The sequence below is a fragment of the Hyaena hyaena genome, unplaced genomic scaffold (assembly GCF_003009895.1).
Source record: "Hyaena hyaena isolate Hyena2069 unplaced genomic scaffold, ASM300989v1 scaffold_302, whole genome shotgun sequence".
Lineage (NCBI taxonomy): Eukaryota > Metazoa > Chordata > Mammalia > Carnivora > Hyaenidae > Hyaena > Hyaena hyaena.
Genome location: NW_024080936.1, coordinates 774,115 through 788,856, shown reverse-complemented (window position 1 = coordinate 788,856; position 14,742 = coordinate 774,115). Strand labels below are relative to the sequence as shown.

Here is a 14,742-nt window from a genome sequence, read left to right as displayed (position 1 = left end):
CGACTTTCGCTTAGGTCATGATCTCGTGGTTCGTGGGTTTGAGCCCCGCGTCGGGCTCTGTGCTGACCGCCAGCTCAGAGCCTGGAGCCTGTTTCAGTCTGTGACTCCCTCTCTCTCTGACCCTCCCCTGCTCACGCTGTCTCTCTCTCTCTCTCTCTCCTAGAAATAGATAAAACATTAAAAAAAATTTTTTTAAATAAAAATAATATATTTTTCAAAATACAGACCCTGGGGTGCCCAACTGGCTCGGTTGGTGGAACATGTGACCCTTGAACTCAGGGTTGTGAATTCAAGCCCCATGTTAGGTTGGAACCTAATTAAAAACAATAACAACAAAAACATTAAAAATATACCAACCAGGAATAAAATAACTAAGACCCACATATCTGCCACTGGGACAAATATACGTTAGTGTTAGGTTTTCTTCACGTCTTTTTACAGAGCTGAAGTAGCCAGCTGGATTTTTTTCCCTCCTTCCTGATTCATTTCCTCCCTCCCACCCCATAGCAAATGCTGTGACAAAAATGGGTATGTGGACACTTCTGAATTTACTCCTATGAATACATGCATAGTGAATACACAAAATATGGTTTTGGTCCCTTTTTTATTGTAAAATACACATAACATAAAATTTAGCCTTGTCACTATTTCCTTTCCCTTTTTTTTAAATGTTTATTTATTTCTGAGAGAGAGAGAGTGTGTGTGAGCGGTTAGGGGGCAGAGAGAGAGGGAGCCGCAGAATCTGAACCAGGCTCCAGGCTCTGAGCCGTCAGCAGAGAGCCTGACGCGGGGCTGGGGTTTGAACTTAGGAACCGTGAGGTCCTGTCCTGAGCTGAAGATGGACATTTAACCAACTGAGCCCCCCAGGCGCCCCTGGCATTAGTCACTATTTCTGAAGTGCCCAGCCCAGCGGCATCAAGCACGCTCTCATGCAGCCACCCCCAACATCCACGTCCCCAAACTGAGACCCTGTCCTCATGAAATATGGACGCCCCACCCGGCCCCTGGCTCCCACCATTTACTCTGTCTCTGTGGATGGGACGCCTCTAGGGACCCCCTGGGAGTGGGGTCACACAGGATGTGTCTTTCTGTGTCTGGCTTCTGTCACTGCGCACAGTGTCCTCCGGGTCCATCCACGTGGTGGCAGGTGGCAGGATGTCCTTTTTATTTTAATTAAAAAGGTGTTATTTATTCAAGTAATCTCTACACCCAATGTGGGGCTTGAACTCACAACCCTGAGATCAAGAGTCACATGCTCCTCAATCTAAGCCAACCAGGCGCCCGTCCTTCCCTTTTAACGGCTGAATCATAGTCCAGTGTGGACAGACCACGGGGTGTATAGCCTTCACCTGCCCACGGACACTTGCATTGCCTCCACCTCTTGGCTGCTGTGAACAGTGGTGCAGCGAACATGGATGTACAAAGGTCTGATCCCTTTTAATTAAAATACGTTTTCCAGGGCGCCTGGGTGGCTCAGTCAGTTAAGCATCCAACTTTTGGTTTCAACTCAGGTCATGATCTCGCTGTTAGTGGGTTTGAGCCCTGCATTGGGCTCCATTATGACACTGCAGAGACTGCTTGAGATTCTCTCTCTGACCCTCTCCTGCTCACTCTCTCTGTCTCTCTCTCAAAAACAAATAAATAGGGGTGCCTGGGTGGCTTAGTTGGTTAAGCGTCCGACTTTCACTTAGGTCATGATCTCGCGGTTCGTGGGTTCGAGCTCCGCGTCAGGCTCTGTGCTGACTGCTAGTTCAGAGCCTGGAGCCTGTTTCAGAGTCTGTGACTCCCTCTCTCTCTGACCCTCCCCTGCTCACGCTGTCTCTCTCTCTCTCTCTCCTAGAAATAAATAAAATATTAAAGAAAAAATAAAAGAAAAAAATAAACTTAAATAAATTAAAATATTTTTAATGTTAATTTTTGAGAGAGAGAGAGGAGACAGAGCACGAGTGGGGGAGGGGCAGAGAGAGAAGGAGACACAGAATCCAAAGCAGCTCCAGGCTCTGAGTTGTCAGCACAGAGCCCGACGCGGGGCTTGAACCCACGAACCGTGAGATCATGACCTGAGCTGAAGTTAGTCACCCAACCAGCTTAGCCACCCAGGTGCTCCTGATCCCATTTAACTTAAAAAGTATCACTTGGTATATGACACTATACACACATACGCATATACGGTAACATAGGGCAGGAATCACGGGACTGTGCTGTCATAGCTGCCACGTGGCTTGCAGTTCTCTCATTCACACGTTGCTTAGTTTATATTTTAACTTTTAGATTTTTTTACTTTAAGTAGGCTCCACGCCTAACATGGGGCTCAAACTCACGACCCTGACATCAAGAGTTGCGTGTTCCACCGACGGAGCCAGCCAGCCGGGTGCCCCACCCACTGCTTATTCTTGTTTATCCCCCCCCAGTAGGCTGTTAGCTCTGGGAGAGTCAGGATGGGACCCCCAAAGCAAGGTACTGCCTATGTGTTTGACGAATGAACTTCACTTCCCATGACCCATCACTCTATATAGGGCGGGTAGACTTTTTCTGTACAGAGCTCAAGAGTAAATATTTTTGGTTTTGTTGGCTGTAAGATCTTCATGGCGATGACTCACCTGTGCTATTACAGCCAGAAAACCCCAGCGGCCCAGTGTTAACAAGTGGAGATGGCTGCATACCCACACATGAATGTGAATGTCATGTAATTATCGTGTGCTGTAAAATAGCCTTCTTTTGACTTTTTCCCAACCATTTAAAAATATAAAAACCATTCTAAACTGCACCAAAACAACAGCAGGGGGTGCGATCTACAGGCTGATGGCAACTCTGTAACATTTAAAAAAATTTTTTTATGTTTATTTATTTTTGACAGACAGAGACAGAGAGCAAGTGGGGGAGGGGCAGAGAGAGAGGGATACACAGCATCTGAAGCAGCTCCAGGCTCCAAGCTGTCAGCACAGAGCCCGACGTGGGGCTCGAACCCACGAACCATGAGATCATGACCTGAGCCAAAGTCAGATGCTTAACCAACTGAACCACCCAGGCGTCCCCAACTCTGTAACATTTGAGTGTTTTGACCAAATATGTCAACTTTCTAATCAGAAATACATATATTTTCTATGTGTAATCTTTTTTTTTTAATTTTTTTTTTTTTATTTTTGAGAGAGAGATAGAGACAGCATGAGCAGGGGAGGGTCAGAGAGAGAGAGGGAGGCACAGAATCTGAAACAGGTTCCAGGCTCTGAGCTGTCAGCACAGAGCCCGATGTGGGGCTCGAACCCACGAACCGTGAGATCATGACCTGAGCCGAAGTTGGACGCTCTACCGGCTGAGCCCCCCAGGCGCCCCTCTTTGTGTAATCTTTTAAGACTGTAGTTTGGAGTCAGACACATCCCTCCTCCTATCCTCTGCCACTGATTCACTGTACACCTCCAGGAAGTCCCTTTCTCTCTCCGATCCCAGGTCTGAAAGCTGTGAAACGCAGACAAGAACAGCACACCCTAGGGTCTCTCCTGAAAAGTGGACACAAGGAATGGCCACGCATCATTCACTTGCCCACATGAGAAGGAACAAGCATGGTCACCCCATCTGGGAAAAGAAGGCTAAGTTGCCAGGAAGACCATACTGGGTCCATGGCCACTTCTGGGGATGGAGCCCAGGTTGCATCTCAGTGACCACTGGGAGGTCCTTCCTCTCTGGGGACACTGAAGCCGCAGGGGAGATTACAAGCTGACCGGCTCTCTTTGCTGTCACGTAGGGTCCCTGTAGGCAGCAGCCTCCGAGACACCGCCCCCATGATCCCTACTTCTTAGCATTCGTGGCCTGTGTGACCCCTACCTTGTGTGCCTGGCTTCTAACCAGTAGAACATGCGCAGGGTGAAGAGATGCGACTTCTGTGATTAGATTCCAAACAATTCTGACGTTGCGGATTCTCTGGCTGGTTCTAATGAAGCATGTTGTCTCGTTGGGGAGGTCCACGTGGCCAGGAACTGAGTCCCTCCCCCCACCGACAGCCCGAAAGGAACCCGATGCCAGTCAGTGAGCTTAGAAGTGGATCCTTCCCTAGAGGAGCCACCAGAGGAGACCCCAGAACCGGCTGGCATCACCTGCAGCACTGTGAGAGGTTGGGAAACAGAGGACCCACAGAAGCCGGGATGATGAACCTGTGTGGTTTGAAGCGGCTACGTTTGGGGTAATTTGTTACACAGCAATAGCTAGCCAATAATGGCCTGCCTTCTCCTGTCTCAGGCAAGGCATCCCTTAAACTGGGTGACATTTAGGGGCGCTTGGGTGGCTCAGTCAGCTGAGCCTTTTTCGGGTCAGGTCATGAGTCGTGGGATCCCGTGTCATGAGTCTCTCTCTCCCTCTGCCTCTCCACCCCTCTCGCGCGCGCTCTCTCCCTCTCAAATAAGAAAGAAAACAGCATTGGGTGACATTTAGCCAGTACCACCTGTTTACATAGGATGTACACGGCGCCTTTCGCCCAGTGGCCGCTAGAGGCCTGTCAGACGGCCGTGCAATCCGCTCCCGGCTCCGCGCAGCCGTCCTGGCCCCGCCCCTCGGACCCATGCCCCGCCCTCGCCCCGCCCCTGGCCTGGGGCCCCGCCCTCGCCCCGCCCCTGGCCTGGGGCCCCGCCCTCGCCCCGCCCCCGGCCTGGGGCCCCGCCCCCGCCCCAGAAGGCCGCGCAGGGATCAGGCCCGCGCGTCGCGAGCCCAGTCCAGGCGCTCGTCCCAGGCGCGCAGCATGAGCGCCCCCGCCGCGCCCCCCATCTTCGCCCCCGGCGAGAACTGCAGCCCCGCGTGGCAGATGGCGCCCGCGGCCTACGACGCAGACGACACGCACTTGCAGATCCTCGGCAAGCCGGTGATGGAGCGCTGGGAGACCCCCTACATGCACTCGCTGGCGGCCGCCGCCTCCTCCCAAGGTAGCTGGGCACCCAGCTGTACGCTGAGGCCGCAGGGCGCTCGGACCCGGGGTCCAGCCCGTTCTCCACCCGATGTGCGTCAGAGCGGAGCCCCCCCGGTGTTTTCCCGCCTGTAAAATGAGGCTAGCGGGGAGCAACAGGGAAACAAGAGGGCTTGCGGGCGCGGGCTTGCACACAGAAGGCGCCTCGCAGCTGCCAGGAACTTCCACACTGGAGGGCTGGGTCGAGGGAATGGGCTCCCCCCCCCCCACGACCTCGGGTGGCGCTCAGCCGCCATCCCCCCATGAGGTCGCGGAGGCGGCAGCGGCCAAGCACCGGGGGCGGGGGAGCGCTGCCCCGGCGCCCTTGGGGAATGTTCCTTCTCCGGAGTCCCCGCAAGCCCCGCCCTGGCTGCGAATAGCTCTGGGAGAGCTGAGGCAGCGGAGCAGCTGTCGCGGTGGCTCTGTGCCTCGGGTCAGAGACGAGGGATGCCAAGGGCCCCCCCAGGTCCCCAGGGGCCAGGCGGGCGGCCTCCAGGCGTCTGCACAGCCAGGGTCCCTGCGTGGTTGGGGTGTTCCCATCCCCTGTCTTTGGTCCAATGAGGACCACCTCCTCCCCAACTGTTGCAGGCCTGAGGCCTCAAACCCATCCCGCCTTCTCTCGCAGAAACTTCATGGAGGAGGGGGTGGGGGAGGCGAGAGAAAAGTAACCAAATCAAGAGATAAGCACCACCAGGGACCAAAGTCCAGGGTCTGACCTCCCCTCTGGGGCCGGGCCTAAAATCCACTGCCCACGCTTCCCTGGCCTGCCACCCTCTCTGGCCTCTGGCCCGAGCCCACGCGGTTCGCTCTTGGGGCTAGTGTGTTCTGTCTCAGCCTCCACCTCTGCCCCACTTGTGCCCTCCCGTCCTTGTGGCAAACGTTTCTCTCCGCAAGACCCTGGCCTTGGGCCCCCTCCTCCAGGCAGCTCCCCAGCCCCAGCCTGGCATGTGATATGGGATCTCTGCCCAGGGGGCCGGGTCCTGGAGGTGGGCTTCGGCATGGCGATCGCAGCTTCCAGGGTGCAGGAGGCCCCCATTGACGAGCACTGGATCATCGAGTGCAATGACGGTGTCTTCCAGCGCCTTCAGGACTGGGCCCGGCGGCAGCCACACAAGGTGCCCGCCTCTGCCCGCTCGTCCCCCATCAGCACTGCCCCCCGGGGTCCAGGCCCTTCCCCGGGAGAGGCTGGGGGCCCGGGCAGCGCTGAGATGGAGGAAGTGGCCTTCTCCCTTGGGAGCTCCTCGGGGCCCTCTCCCTCGCAGCAGGCGGGAAGATCCGGGACCCCTGTGACCCTCGATCTTCTGTTTTCTTCTTCCCTGTCCCAAGGTGGTTCCCTTGAAAGGCCTGTGGGAGGAGGTAGCCCCTACCCTGCCGGATGGCCACTTTGATGGTGAGGGGGCTTGAGGGGGTGGGTGGGGAGCTTCTGCCTCACTTTCCACCACCAGCCCCCTCCTTGGCTTGCAGAGGGACCCTCTAAGGGACACACTGCAAGGTTTTACTTGGGGGTACAGAAACTCAGCGGGCGTGGGACAGCTGAGCAGAGCCCCGTTCCCAGAGGGGGCAGCACGCTGAGCACTGGGTGAAGCCCCTGGGGTCGTCTCCGTGTGCTCACGTCCCGGCCCTGACCGTGGAGCCTGTGACTTCCTATGCAGGTATCCTGTATGACACGTACCCCCTGTCGGAGGAGACCTGGCATACACACCAGTTCAGCTTCATCAAGGTAGGACCCGCTGGGTGGGCGGTCACCCCCCAGGGCCGGGCGGGGGCGGGCGGTCTGCCATTCCTCGCGAGGCACTTCTTCCTGTTTTTCCGGCCGGCTGGGGGCTGGGGCTGGGGGCTGGGACGCGAGAGGCCGCCCCAGTGATCCCTCCTGATCGCTGTCCCCTGCCAGAACCATGCCTTCCGCCTGCTGAGGCCCGGGGGCATCCTCACCTACTGCAACCTCACGTCCTGGGGGGAGCTGATGAAGTCCACGTACTCAGACATCACCGCCATGTTCCAGGTGCGGCTGCCTGGGAGCTCCCTGTGGGCCTCTGCCCCAACCCCCAAGCCAGGCAGTGACCTCGCTGGACAGCAGCTGGAGGAGCTGTGACCTGTGACCTGGGGCGGGAGGGGGGCAGGGGGATGTTCTTGGCCTCTGGGGCTGATCTCTTGGCGGACTGTGAGCTCCAGTTAGAAGCCTGTGAAGCCTCCCCGCAGCTACACCACCTTCCTGGCTCCCCAGTGCCCAGGCACCCCCTCCCTCTGCCCTCCTCTACCCAGCATGTCTTTATTGGCGTCGCCCCGTGGTCTCCGGGCCTTTGCTCAGGCTCTCCCTGCTGCCCGAGTGGAGACCCCTGGAGGTGGCCCCCCAGACTTGGGCTCCCTCCTTCTGTCAGTCAGCAGTGGGGCTGCCGCGCCCAGCTCCCTCCCCCGCGGCCTTGGCAATTCCAGATGCTGTTCCAGGAAGAGTGGGCGCCACGGGTCTTGTAGGCCTAGTGGCTCTAAGTGACCTGACACGCACCCCCCACCCCCCAGGAGACACAGGTGCCAGGCCTGCTGGAAGCGGGTTTCAGGCGGGAGGACATCCGCACGCAGGTGATGGAGCTGGTCCCGCCGGCCGAGTGCCGCTACTACACCTTCCCTCAGATGATCACGCCCCTGGTCACCAAGCGCTGAGCCCACCTAGGCCTCGGCGTGACCGCCGGGGGCTGCAGCCCGTCCCCGCACACCACGCAGTGGCTTCGCAGCCTGAGTGCAGCGCGGGATGCAGGGCCAGCTTCCCTCCAAGGGAACACCACTAGCTTCCTCTCAGGAGCACGGAGGACAAAATAAACGCTAATACTGGGCTCGGCCCATCGGCAGTACGCTGTCCGCGCGCTCTCGTTTACTTCTGCCCTCTCAAAAGCCAAGAAGGAAGAGCATGTGCTCTGGGGAGCCCCCAGGTCTCTGGGCCAGCTCACGACCCTCCTGGTGCCCAGGCCGGTGGGCAGCGTAGCCGTCGGAGCTCCCGAGCCCCTCCCTCCAGTCCGCGGCTGGGGCACAGATGGGGCATCTCTGGTCCCACCCAGAGGGAGCCTTGGAGGAAAGCAAACTCTCGAAGCCCAGCCTCACTCACCAGGACCCGCACCTCAGCCCTAGACGTGCCTGCCGAGGCTGGCTGCGCCCCGACTTCCCCACCCTCCGGTGCCCTCCTCAAGCTCTCAGATCTGTCCACTCCCCTCCTTCGTGGGCCTGCAAGGCCACGTGCAGGGTCCCCGGGCCGCGAGCTGACCATGCCCCCCCCCCCCCACCCACACAGTGAGGGGCAGTGACAGGTGGGCGTAGTAGGTTTATTGACCATCCTGAGGGCCTCCGCAGGGGCCGGGCACAGCCGGCACTACCTGCGGTACCAGATCCTGAGCCTCTTCTCCCGCTTGATCTTCTTCTGCAGCTGCAGGATGCCGTAGAGCAGAGCCTCGGCTGTGGGCGGGCAGCCTGGGGGGTGGGGCCGGGCCTCAGTTTCCTTGCAGCTGGGAGGCCGGGCCCACAGCCCCAGGGCTCATCCTGGACCAGTGACCGCATTCTGGGCCCTGGGCTCGTCCTCCCTGCTGGGGTCACTGACCCTTGTCCCCCATCCCGCCCCCTGCTGGCAGAGGGTGCCTGAGCCAGCGTGCAGGTCAAAGGGCTCCACGGGCGGCCGCAGAGCCCGGTCCTACACCCCAGTACTGCCTGAGCTGGGGGTCTGGCCTGTCACAGGGCACGAGCCAGCAAGGCGGGCTGTGCCAAGATCCTGACCCCAGCAGAGGCCACCACTCCTGGACCAAGATGCCCTGCCCACACCCGCCATGACCGGGCTCAGAGACCCCTGGAGGACACGTGCGGCCTGCCTCCTGACCCTGGGCCACACTCGCCTCGTGGTGGACCCTTGGAAGGAGGGAGCGTGTGGGGACTTGCGGGGGCAGAGCAGCTGGGGCCGGGCAGGGAGGCCCACGTGGTCTGCAGACCGAGGGGAAGCCCTGGAGAAGGACCCTGTACGATCCCTGTGCCGCCTGGCCCCTGGCCCGCAGGTGGGTCCTACGCGCCCCTCCCTACCAGAGCGGCTCCATCCCCCCTGCATGGGGCGCCCCGGGGCCTGGCGTGGAATATCCGCGGAGTGCAAAACAAATCAACGGCACGTGAACTTGACTCTAATGTCAAAACCCATTTCTCCGCCCTGTGAGATGCCAGGTGGGACTTCAGCTTCTCTGGGGACTTGGAATTGTGGCCTTGAGTGCCGCCACTCCGCGAAGACTCGGGCCGGGCTTTCCATGCCTGTACTAAGAGCCGGGTCTGCAGGCTAAGCAGCGACCCCGCCCTCCAACCACCGTCAGAGCGGATGCCCTGGGGCCCATGTGTGACCGGGTAACACATGGACACCCAGTAACACGGAATTGAGACAAACAGCCAGTGTTTCCCCAGGGTCAGTGCCACAAACATCGTAGGGGACATACTTACACTGGCACACGGTTCTCTTTTTTCCGGCTGTGTTTTTTTGGTTTTATACTGAAAATGTAGTGTAAAGCTGGCGGAGTGTCCCCCCACCCCCCAGGATCAGGCTGGTCCAGCATCTGGATAAAACCCACGCCTCTTCGGTTGGGGAGACCTTCCAGGGGCAAGGGAAGAGAAGGTTGGGGCCGCGCCCCTCTGCCTGGACCCACATCTGGTCGTCTCAGTGGGGGGAGCCCACCATCCCCGGGGTGCGGGGCCCACGAAATGGGAGGTGGCTGGCACGGCTCCACTGCGGGCGCGGAGCGAGCTTACCTGGGACGTAGATGTCCACGGGCACGATGCGGTCACAGCCCCTCACGACGGAGTATGAGTAGTGGTAGTAGCCGCCTCCGTTGGCACAGCTGGGGGGGTGGGGCATGTGAGGACACCCACTCCCCTAAACCCACAGCTGCCTTCCGGGGCACACAGCGGCCAGGAACGGGCAGAAATGGGATGCGAAGGCACTGATGGGAGTACGGCCACCTGAGACTTTCAGCGGGACCAGGCAGGGCAGGCGGACGGGCCCCGAACACACGACGCTCAGGGAGGGAACCAGACACGGGAGGCCACGCGGGTGTGAGTCCACGTGCGTGACGCGTCCGGAACATGCACCCTCCAAGGCTCACAGGTGCAAGGGGCTGGGGAGGGGGAGGAAGGGGCGTGACTGGTGATGAGGAGGGGCTTTCCTATAGGGCTGATGGAATGTTCTAGGATTAGGACATCACGGACCCACGCATGTTAACAGGGTGAACCTCTTGGCACCTCACGGCGAGAGCTGGGTGATGAGACCGCGTCCGAGGACACGGGGAAGGTGGTGACGTGAGGACGGAGTGCACGGGGCAGGACAAGGCAGAGACGCGCACACAGCAGGAGCGACTCTGAGGGGCGGGAGGGGCGCTGGGGAGGGCGGCGGACGCAGCCCCGGGGCCTCGGGACCTTGCCGGCAGGTGGCAGCCGGTGTGTCTGTGGCGGGGCCCGCGTGGCACTCACCTGCCCATGGACACAACATAGCGAGGCTCCGGCATCTGGTCATAGACCTGGAAGAGACGTGGGGGGCAGGGGGTCGCTGGGTGCGGCTCGAGCCAGGGCCACGGGCGGGCCGCGGGCCCGGGCCTACCTTGCGCAGGGCTGGGGCCATCTTGTTGGTGAGCGTGCCGGCCACGATCATGACGTCCGACTGGCGCGGGCTGGCGCGGAACACCACGCCGAAGCGGTCCATGTCGTAGCGCGGCGCCGCCATGTGCATCATCTCCACGGCGCAGCAGGCCAGGCCAAAGGTCATGGGCCACAGCGAGCTCTGCCGGGGGCCGGGCGGTCAGTGGGGGAGGGCACAGGGGTCGGCCCGCCTCCCCCGTGACCTCGGGTGCCGGCCAGGAAGGGAAAGGGAGGTCCCCGGGGGGCCAGCGCTCTGCTGGCTCTGCCCGTCGGGGACCTGGAAGAGGGCCCCACGGGCCACTCCGTGCAAGTACAGGGGACGGGGCGCAGGCTGCACAGCGGGCGGCCCTGATCGCGTCTCGAGCAGCCACCGCCACCAACGGTGCGGCGGACGCTTCCGTGCCAGGCCGCGGGCCCTGCTGTCCCACAGACACATGTGGACAGAGACGGTGGGGGACTGCGAGCGGAGGCCTGGGGAGCTACTGTCCTGTCAAACAGGGCCGGCTGCCAGGGGGAGCCAGACGCGCACGTGATTCACGGGGCGGGGGGGGGGGGGACCCAAAGCAAACTGTTCTGTGGCCAGTCCTGGGGCGGGGGAGGGTCTTCGGGCTTTTCCCGGAAGGAGCCACAGTCTCGGCCTGCACAACACTCCCCGTCACCAGAACCACTTCTCCGTTAGAAGAGAAAGGAGGAGGGGCGCCGGTGAGGCTCAGGCAGTCAAGCGCCCGACTCGCTTTGGGCTCAGGTCAGTCTGTGGTTCGAGCCCCGTGTCAGGCTCCACACTGACCATGCGGATCCTGCTTGGGGTCCCCTCTCCCCCTCACTCTCTGCCCCTCCTCTGCTCACAGTCTCCCTCTCCCTCGCTCAAGATAAACTTTAAAGACAAAATTAAAAAAAAAAAAAAAAAAGAAAAGAGGAATGAACAGAAACCGAAGAGCTACGGACACCTTCCCTGGGGGCCGAGGGAGGGGTCAGGAGGCAGGGCAGGGGCACTGAGGGCACAGAGGAGAGGCAGGGCTCACCCGACGGGCCCAGTTCACGAGGTCGTCCAGCTTGGCCACCACATACTCGCCCCGGCTGCTGGGAAGTGCGCTGGGTTTGGGGACCACGGCTCCGGCCTTGGACACAGCGGGCTGGGTGCTGGGCACAGAACACATAGTGCGGGGGGTCAGGCAGGCATCCCGACAGCCTCCAGCCCAGCAGCCTCTCGGGGGGCGGCCCCAAGCGGGGCCCGGGTCGGGGGGGGCAGGACGGGCCCGCTGGACGGAGGAATGACACCCGGCCTGGCTCCTGCGGCCCCGGCCGGCCTGTCCGTCTAGGAGCTGTCTCCCCATCTGGAACACGGGCACTCTGGGGACACAGTCTGTTGTCACTCGCCCCGACAACAGGGACTGAGCTGCATCACCCTCCGGGGAGGAGGGAGGGACCAGAAGTCACCACGGGCAGCTGCCGTGCCGAGGGGAGGCTTGAGGGCGTGTGGGCGCCCAGGAAGGCTGGCCTCACCTGCTGGCGCCGTCCGCGGCCGCGCTCAAACGGACACCTCGGACCTGCAGAGCACTGCCCGCGCCGGAGCTGTGGGGAGAGGGGGGCCCGAGCCGCTGTCACAGGGGCCACACCGAGGGGGAAACTGCACCCAGGGGCCGGATCTGGGCCTCTGCCTCTTTTTGTCAATAAAGTTCTATTGACACGCAACCACGTCCGCGCATTTCTGCATTTTCACAGCCCTTTTCACAAATGCAGAGCTGAGTGGTCTGCGCAGAGACAACCGGGGCCTTCGTGGAAAAAGTCTGCTGACCCCGGGCTACAAAGTGTCTAGTTTTCATTGTAGAATTCTCTCATTTTCCCTACTTTCCCCCTTAATTTTACACTGAGTGTGTATTTAATCCCCAGGAAAAAGTCCTTATCAAAACAGGACAAACTCTGCCCAAATCCGTGTGCTCCTCAAAGCCTCCCATCTGCCCTCCATTAGGAAGAGCCACTCCTTCGATCTGCCGTGTCCCTGGGCCCCTGGCGCCGGCCGTTCGCCTGCGGGGCTCCGTCCACCAAGGGGGCCCGGTGGCTGCCTGCCTCGCTGGCCTAGGGAGGCCTCCTCGAGGCTGCGAGCTGAGCAAATGCGCCAAACGCCTTCCTGCAACAGGCAGCTAGTGAGTTGCGAGGGAACCGGGCCAGGCAGACGCGAGTCGGACTGTCCCCAAGGGGCCTGAACCCCACCTGCCGCAGGACGCTGCCAGCCCCGGTGCTGCCGCACGCACTGTGTGACCTTCAGCAGCTGGGCCCCCTGCCAGATGCGGCCACAGGGCCCTCCCAGCCCTGAGGTGCTGATCCACCCCTCCCCCCCCAGCCGCTGAGCCCGCCCCCCTGAGGAGGGGACACGGGCACTCACCGCAGAGCAAGGAGCGGGCGCAGCAGGCCGGGAGCTGTGGAGAGAACCGTGGGGCGGAGACAGTGAGCTGCAGGCAGCAACACAGGCGGTGGTCCCAGGGCCTGGATTGGCTGGCAGGGTCCAGCCTCCAGGAGTTGACCCACGAGGCCCCCGCCTGGCATGTCCTTCCTCTTACCCTTGGTCTATCTAAATTCCACTTATCAAACGCTGGGTAGAGAGGTCTTTCAGGGTATGAACCAAACGGTGTCACCTCCCTGCTTAATACCCCAGACCCTGAAAGCAAAGCCAAACACAGCAGGGCTGTCCTCCCTTTCCTCAAGCATGTCAGTGTCGCTCCTGCCTCAGGGCCTTTGCACTTGCAGTTTCCACTGCCTGAGCACCCTGCCCCACACGTGCACTTGCCAGCGCTTCCCATGGGGCAGGCTCCAGGTCTACACCAGCCCCCAGGCTCGCTAACCCTGTCACCCTGCGGCATCTCCATCGACGTGTTGTGTGGTGCCTGTCCCTCCCAAGATGCTAGGGCCTCCTTGGGGCTCCTGGGGTCCTGTGACTTGGTGCATGACGAGTGTGCTGAGTAGACAAGTCCGCAGAAGCCGGAGAGGTTCCGGGCCTGGGGCTGGGGCCTCTGGGGTTTCAGAGGCTGGGCATGAGCACCAAGCTGACCGCCCAGGCCGGGAGTCCCCAGCGGGCTGCCTCTCTCTGTGCCTCGGTTTCCCCAGCTGGAAACTGCGGGCTCTGGACACGCTCACGGCACAGTGAACGCCCTTCCCTCCCGGGCGCCGCTCGGTCTGTCCGCTCCGCACCGGGGACACGCACGCACCGCCCGGACTGCGGAAACAGCCGCGACCACGGCCTCTCCGCGCAACTGCCTCCCTCCGCGGTGCTCTGAGCTCTGCTCCGTGCGTTCAACCCCTGAGCCGGCGGGCGGCGGTCCCGCAGCAGGACGGGCGGCCGCGGCCCCCGCGCCCTCCGCTCCCGGGACCCGGAGGGGCAGCCCCGCGGCGCTGACCCCCGGCCCGCGACCCACTCACCCGCCAGCGCCGCCATGTTGGCCTCGGCCTTCAAACAACCCCTGCGGTCCGTCCGCCTTAGCGCTCCGGGTCTCCAGGGCCGTCTCTCAAAACGGCCCGGCCGGGGCGCGGAAGCAAGGAGCCGGGCCTGGGGCGTTCCGCCCGCGCGGACTTCTCCTGACGCGCGGCCCCGGCCGCCCCACCCGGGCCGGGCTGACGCGACGTGGCGCGGGGAGCGTCCCGGCAAAAGCAGAGGCGTCGCTCGCCGTCTTCTTACCTCGCTCGCCGTCTTCTTACCTCAGGAACAAAAGTTCGGAGCCGCGTCCCTGGGTGGGCTCGAACCACCAACCTTTCGGTTAACAGCCGAACGCGCTAACCGATTGCGCCACAGAGACGGCGCTGCCGCCCGGCGCCCCGCGAGGCTTTAGGAGGCGCGTGCGGCCGGGGAGCGACACGCCGGCGGGAGCGGCGCGCGAGGACGCGGGCCGAGCGCGGCCCCTGCCGCCCGCCGAGATAGCTCAGCTGGGAGAGCGTTAGACTGAAGATCTAAAGGTCCCCGGTTCGATCCCGGGTCTCGGCAGCCGTTTTGGCGCCCCTGCGGAGGGGGAAGCCCCCAGTGCTGCGGGGGGGGGGGCTGCTTCCGGCCACCGCCGCCCCAGTGTCACCCCAGGCCAGCGTGGGAGGGACAGAACAGAACCCTCACAACCCCTGACCCGCCCCCCCAGACCACAATTCCATCCCATTTGGTCAAAACCCGCGAAACGGTTTGCGAAAAC

General features: G+C 61.5%; 2 protein-coding genes and 2 non-coding genes across 6 annotated transcripts; 2 read left to right on the top strand and 2 right to left on the bottom strand.

The window, feature by feature from the left end:
- The first annotated feature begins 4,671 nt into the window (after window positions 1-4,671).
- On the top strand, window positions 4,672-7,777 carry GAMT (guanidinoacetate N-methyltransferase). Of its 2 annotated transcripts, XM_039248077.1 has the most exons (6): window positions 4,672-4,910; window positions 5,900-6,045; window positions 6,257-6,320; window positions 6,583-6,650; window positions 6,822-6,932; window positions 7,448-7,777. In XM_039248077.1, the coding sequence occupies exons 1-6, from the start codon at window positions 4,730-4,732 to the stop codon at window positions 7,586-7,588; spliced, it is 711 nt and encodes a 236-aa protein (XP_039104008.1). In that variant the 5' UTR covers window positions 4,672-4,729; the 3' UTR covers window positions 7,589-7,777. The 2 variants fall into 2 exon arrangements, with proteins under 2 accessions (XP_039104008.1, XP_039104009.1); XM_039248078.1 differs by lacking the exon at window positions 6,822-6,932.
- Window positions 7,778-8,223: 446 nt separating this feature from the next.
- On the bottom strand, window positions 8,224-14,067 carry NDUFS7 (NADH:ubiquinone oxidoreductase core subunit S7). 2 transcript variants are annotated; one of them, XM_039248080.1, is made up of 8 exons: window positions 13,988-14,067; window positions 12,957-12,990; window positions 12,077-12,145; window positions 11,596-11,713; window positions 10,536-10,715; window positions 10,409-10,455; window positions 9,692-9,780; window positions 8,224-8,386 (listed from the first exon to the last, which is right to left on the bottom strand). In XM_039248080.1, the coding sequence occupies exons 1-8, from the start codon at window positions 14,001-14,003 to the stop codon at window positions 8,289-8,291; spliced, it is 651 nt and encodes a 216-aa protein (XP_039104011.1). In that variant the 5' UTR covers window positions 14,004-14,067; the 3' UTR covers window positions 8,224-8,288. The 2 variants fall into 2 exon arrangements, with proteins under 2 accessions (XP_039104011.1, XP_039104010.1); XM_039248079.1 differs by having other exon boundaries at window positions 12,957-13,023; window positions 13,988-14,018.
- Window positions 14,068-14,287: 220 nt separating this feature from the next.
- On the bottom strand, window positions 14,288-14,361 carry TRNAN-GUU. Its single transcript has one exon. It is a non-coding gene; the product is annotated as a tRNA-Asn (tRNA).
- A 112-nt stretch (window positions 14,362-14,473) lies between these two features.
- On the top strand, window positions 14,474-14,546 carry TRNAF-GAA. Its single transcript has one exon. It is a non-coding gene; the product is annotated as a tRNA-Phe (tRNA).
- The last annotated feature ends 196 nt before the right edge of the window (window positions 14,547-14,742 follow it).